The sequence below is a fragment of the Priapulus caudatus genome, unplaced genomic scaffold, assembly GCF_000485595.1.
Source record: "Priapulus caudatus unplaced genomic scaffold, Priapulus_caudatus-5.0.1 Scaffold15, whole genome shotgun sequence".
NCBI lineage: Eukaryota > Metazoa > Priapulida > Priapulimorpha > Priapulimorphida > Priapulidae > Priapulus > Priapulus caudatus.
The window spans coordinates 369,419-375,339 of record NW_014577076.1 but is presented as its reverse complement, the minus strand read 5'-3'; the positions used below and the strand labels follow the sequence as shown (position 1 = coordinate 375,339).

The 5,921-nt window shown below is 41.2% G+C and overlaps 2 protein-coding genes across 2 annotated transcripts in view; one reads left to right on the top strand and one right to left on the bottom strand.

Moving 5' to 3' along the window:
* Window positions 1–1,779, top strand: part of LOC106809479 (sperm-associated antigen 1-like) — a 9,247-nt gene extending 7,468 nt beyond the window's left edge. Inside the window, exons 3-5 of the mRNA XM_014812571.1 lie at window positions 1,108–1,267; window positions 1,372–1,493; window positions 1,698–1,779. Of these exons, the coding sequence (XP_014668057.1) occupies window positions 1,108–1,267; window positions 1,372–1,493; window positions 1,698–1,779 (364 nt within the window). The remainder of the gene's footprint in view (window positions 1–1,107; window positions 1,268–1,371; window positions 1,494–1,697) is intronic.
* A 61-nt stretch (window positions 1,780–1,840) lies between these two features.
* On the bottom strand, window positions 1,841–3,365 carry LOC106809665 (transcription initiation factor IIB-like). The gene is made up of 3 exons (XM_014812831.1): window positions 3,011–3,365; window positions 2,425–2,506; window positions 1,841–2,036 (listed from the first exon to the last, which is right to left on the bottom strand). The coding sequence occupies exons 1-3, from the start codon at window positions 3,046–3,048 to the stop codon at window positions 1,908–1,910; spliced, it is 249 nt and encodes an 82-aa protein (XP_014668317.1). The 5' UTR covers window positions 3,049–3,365; the 3' UTR covers window positions 1,841–1,907.
* Between the last annotated feature and the right edge of the window lie 2,556 nt (window positions 3,366–5,921).

Here is a 5,921-nt window from a genome sequence, read left to right as displayed (position 1 = left end):
CCGTCCGTCCGTCCGTCCGTCCGTCTGTCAACAGTTAGGCACAAATCTTAACCGCTCAACGTACGGTCACGATATTCGACACATTGGGGGGGGATTGTCAAAACGAGTTGGGATGTCGAAGCTGGGGGTCAAAGGTCAAAGGTCAATGGGGCACAGATTTTAGACATTTTCTGAGGACATGGTCTGACGGAGCGATTGAAAAACTTTTTTGTTTCAGCAGTGACCTACCATTTTTATGGCTTTATTGAAAGGACCATGAAATGTGCTTCCCACTGACGTGCGAAGAGTAAGTGTCTGATAACCTTTTGACCTTGAAGGGGAGGGTTCAACATGGATTTGTTGACTGTTAACAAAGGACTGAACTGCTTTTGCTATTATTAGAGCCCATACCTGTGTGGATGTGAGGCTACATTTGCAGTTCAATTGCAAAGACAAAAGTTTGTTGAACAAGGTTTACACTCCTTAAATCATATTATTTTCTAAAGCAATCTGTATATTGATAGCACCCTGATTGCTAGCGTGGCAAAAACCTGGGGCAATCCATTACTGATGCATGGGGGTGAACTGGCACTTTTCTAATAAACATGCACACCTGCAATGCAGATGTGTTTAATTTATTACTCACAGCTGAGCCAAATTGTCACCTGCCTGAATATACTTGGATTTTAGCCTGTAGATTTCAGCAACTCAATGGAATTAGGTTATCTCTACTTTCTTGACTTATCACCAATGCACGAAGGTTGATGCCATGTTTGATTATTGATTACACTTGCATGCGCCATCTCGCGGCAACTATAGGCCTAGTGATACATTATGACACGAATATATAAGACAGTCGAGCAGGTATGAAGTAGGATGCATTGTTAGGGTTTAGTTTTAGTGTTAATACCTATGCTACACAGTTTTGATGATGACGTAGCCGGTTTAGCGATAGAACAGGCTTTCAACCTTTTGCAGAAACGAAAGCCAGTACAGTAGAGCAACAGATGAGCACTGTCGCTGTTGCGGCACTAGTTTACCTCATAGAATGATCAAAGGTTAACCTATTCGATACAAACATGTCATTATTTGTGTAGTTCTGACACAGGTCCAGTTTATTTTATACAGATCTGGTGAAGAAGGAGTCTACCCAGACTTAACCCAGTATTGTGTAGACCGGATTAAAAGTATGGATATAGATAATAAAGCCATAAGAAAGTCCAAGCCAGTAGAGACCGCTGCAAGTTTGCCTACAGAAGAGTGGAAAGAAATTGAGAGTGATCTTTCTGTAAGTATGATACATGTGTGTGACATTGTGTGCTTAAACATTTGTGAACATAATATGTATGAACACATTTGCGCTTTTGTATCCTAAATGTTTTGTTCATTTAGAATTGGTCAGATAACATCAAAACGAAGGAGAAGAACTTGAGAGATGCGGGAGTTAGTGGAATTGGCTCTCACAACCTGCCACCAGTGAGAGCTGCTGCAGACCATACATACAGTAGTGTAAGGTAAGACATCTTTGAATAAATCTTTTTCTCATATAAGAATTGTCATGAAGAGGAAAAGTGAGTTGGTTAGCTTCTCTTGAGTACCATTCACTTAATATACAGACGCGCATGTATGCGCATGCTTTTTTTGTTAAAATCGTACATTTTCAAAAAATGCTAATTCAACTTGGAAATACGTATTGATTGCAATATTTGTGTTGGCAGAAATGTGGAAGGAATGCAGCAAGACCAGCAGAAAAGTCGGTCCATTAACCTAGACACCAGTGCATGTACTACAGAAGGTTAGCATTCCGTGGAGATGGAAATAATATATATAATTATAAAATACAATTTACACGGCATGAGGTGAATAGTGGGTTTTTAGGAGCAAAGAATAATTAGCAATGGATTGAACCAAACTCAACATATATCTGTCTATTTGCTTGGAATACATACAGTTCGTCTATTGGTCTGGTATCTTGGTTGTCCACTGTCATCAAACCCTGAACTACCTGTAGGACGCCCAATAACTGTTGAAAGATCACTGCCACTCAGCAGTGGGTTCTGGAAACAACCAAATTTCATACTATCAAGTAGTCAGCCTACTTTGTTGAGCAAAATAAATAATGGGCATGTATATCCAACCCGCCATAGTAACCATGCACTGGGACCCAAATCAAAACCCTAATGGAGTAGTGACCAGTGTCATTATGAAACTAATGACAAAAAGTATTAGTTGCATGGTCGTGAACAATGAACGTTTTCCTTCACACGCTTTTAGCAGTTGCAATGTTTATGCAACTGATAAGGAATTAACTTAGGTGCATATATATATAGTTACTATATGAATATTGAATATCACAAAGATTCCTAAAAAACATACATATATGTCAAAGATGGGAGTGCGATAGTAGATCAGCAAGTTAATTTCAAACCCTGTGTCTGTGATTACCTCAGCAGCTCCAACACGTGACGGATCACTGTTAGCTTTGTCGTTGCTGAATGTCCTCCATTCCGACCCAACGTCGATCACTCTAGAGACCAGATAGACAGGTAAAATGAAAAACCACACAAATGATCATCATCACCGTCACCAAAAGCATCAGCATCACCATGAGCCAACCAGAATATTGTCAGCTATGTCCAGGTCTTCTCAATATGCCTCGGGTCATGCACTAGGTAATGTAATTTCCTGAGGGGTGAGAACAAAATCGTTATTTAAACTCCCACCTCCTCCATACATGGACAGCAATCGACATCAGAATTATCACCTTTATTCACACAACCTTTGCCGCTGGCTGGAGGACGGAGGAGATAACTATGTTCATTTGAATTTATTCACATCATGTTTCGTTATTACTATAATCAGGAGTAAGATAATATAGGATATATCCTATATTATCTTACTTCTGCTATAATAGGTCTCGCATGGATCGCATCAAGATTAGATAGGATGCATAGCACAACTACGCAGTAGCGAAAAAGCTAGTCACCACTGTCAGCAAATATCAATCTAGTCTGTCTTGTGCAATACTTACCTATCTCCCACTACAAGCCCACATTCTGCACAGACCATGTCACCAGCTCTGTAATCTTCAATAAGATGTGCATCAGGATGGTGCGGACAGGTCACACGGGCCAATGCACTGGTAGAAGAATCATTGCTTATTAGGTTAATACTAGGGGTGGGACGATTCCTTGTTGGAATTATCACCCTCACACTTGAGTAGAACGTAATTAATTTACTAAGAGAAATCCTAGAAAATCTTGTGGAAAATTCGCTCACCCTAGTTTTTTAAGCCAGATAAACTGGGATTTAATACATTAGTAACCGTTGCACATTACATTCTTGGTGAATTGCAATAGATCTGCTTCCCTCCTCCAAGACAAGCCTTGTCACTCAGCTCCATGCCATGGCAGGATGATTTGAGCAAAAATGTCATCAGAATCTTGACGCAGTTCATTAGCCAAAAGCCAGAGTAGCACTGATAGGGATTTACAGACGCTCCCGTTTACAAGTCTGTATTTTTTTCGCTGCTGTGCGGCGATTATCTAGTCGCCCCGCCGGACCAGCTGACACAAGCAAGCAGTCGCCCGGTAGATTTTCTAATCGCCACTGGCGACTGGGCGACCGCTAGTTTCTCACGCTGTAATAGGCTGCACAATAGCTGCCATGTGTTTTGTCTACATATCCGGTGACGTCACACGTGCACACGCTAGAGCATTTCAAACGAAATTGCAAGTAGTGCCAAGACTTTGAGGAATAAATGCATAAATACATGGTGTAAAGTTGTGGAAAGTGTTCAAAAAGATAGGTGAGATGTCCATGTTGATAGATAAGTGTTAAAAAGCCCGAGCATTTTGCGTTTTGGGAATAAATTTTTGGTTAGACCAGTTGGAGCATTTGGTATCTTTACATCTATGGCAGAATGTGCCATAGCCATGCGGCAGCTATCCGCGGGCTATAGTACTAGAGCTAGGCCTACTAGTACTAATAGTAATACTAATACTAATAGTAAATAGTAAAATGGTAATAGTAATAGTAATAGTATTGAAGTAAAACCGGCGGATTTGCACCAGGTCCAAGTTAGAATGTTACTCAACACGACAGAGTAGGGGCCTAGTTACGCTGATAGGGTCTATGTCCCCCAGGGTACTGCCGGAACGTACCCTGGTAGCTATCTAATATGCCAGACCGTACCTTGCCTACTCCAAACCATACCCTGACTTTTAGCCGATGTCGTAATACATACCGTACCGCTTGTCGGCAGGAAACGTGCCGCTTTAAATGCTCCCGTTCCTTGTTTCCGGTCCGTTTCTGCAAAATATTCGTAACCCTTACCCTGTTACGTTTCACTTCCCGACCCTTTCTACAAGTGTCAGCGAGTCTATACGTTTCCAACCCATGATTAAGATAATCATACACATTTTTCTGTTCCACCACAACACTTGGAGCCATCTTTCAAAAATCTCGCTCGAAAATGTCGTAAACATTGCGAAAGGAAAACGCATTCCCGATCATCGCGATATTTGCAAACAGATTTTGCGCATCAGTGTAGGGCCTATATATAGGTTGAAATTTCTTTTTGAATCTTGGTTTCACAGTTTCATACTCCAATCCAACTTCATAAAGATATCATACAGGTCTGTATGTATATTTCAAATTTTGCGACATAAGTAGTTGGCAGAACAAGGACAGTCACTGAGTAAGGAGTAAGCGAGATACGGTCCGGCATATCAGATAGTTACCAGGGTACGTACCCAGGGTACGTTCCGGCAGTACCCTGGGGGAAATAGACCCTATCAGCCCTAGTTACATAGTGATAGTCATACTATTACTTACTATTACTACTACTACAGGGTAACTCTCTTTTATGTCGGGTTACCTTTTTAAAATAACTACTAGGCCTATATGAGATTAAAATGATTTTAGTGTGTTTAATTCAGTGCAGCCGTAGTAGGCTACTCTATCATATGATTGATGGTACGTCATGATCATGGTGTAGCTCTAGTACTATAGCCTGCGTACAGTTGCCGCAGGGCTATAGAACATTTTATGCCAGGTTTCGTAAGTGCACCTGTACCCAATGCTTCACGAAAAATGGCTCACAAAACGCAAAATGATCGGCGCTTTTTAACACTATTGTATCTACATGGACATCTCACCTATCTTTTTGAACAACTTTCCACAACTTTACACCATGTATTTTATGCATTTATTCCTCAAAGTGCTAGCACTACTTGGCTTTCCGTTTTCAAATGCTGTTGTGTACACGCGTGACGTCACCCGAAATGTCAATAGGCTGCATCATAGCTGCCCATGTGTGTTTGTCTACATTTGCGGTGACGTCACGCGTGTACACAACAACATTTGAAACGAACGCAAGTAGTGCTAGTGACTTTGCAGAATAAATGCATAAATACCTGGTGTAACGTTTGGCGGAAAAGTGTTTCAAAAAGATAGGTAGATGTCCATGTAGATAAATAAGTGGTTAAAAAGCCGCGCGATATTTGGCGTTTTGTGAGCCATTTTTCGTGGAAGCATTGGTACAGGTGCACTTACGAAACCTGGCATAAAATGTTTCTATAGCCCTTTTGCGCAACTGTACGTGGGCCGGGCGTATAGTACTAGAGCTAGATCGTGGGTGACAGGTGTGCCTTGACATGTGACGTGTGAAGTACATCTGCCTGTAATTGACAATTGAGAATTTATATTTCAGATATATATTTATCAGTTGGCAAGCTCGGCACGACCAATGGCAAGTTTACAGATTCAAGGCTTTAAGTCCATCCGTTAAGCATCTTCGAATCTTGATACAGATATATGAGGGTGCTGACAGAAGAGACCAATTACAAGGGTTCACTCGCAACGTAGACACACCACCCTGAGAAGAGAAACTTGATATCATTGAATCAATCTTGACGTAATGGACTACATAGAAGAGCACT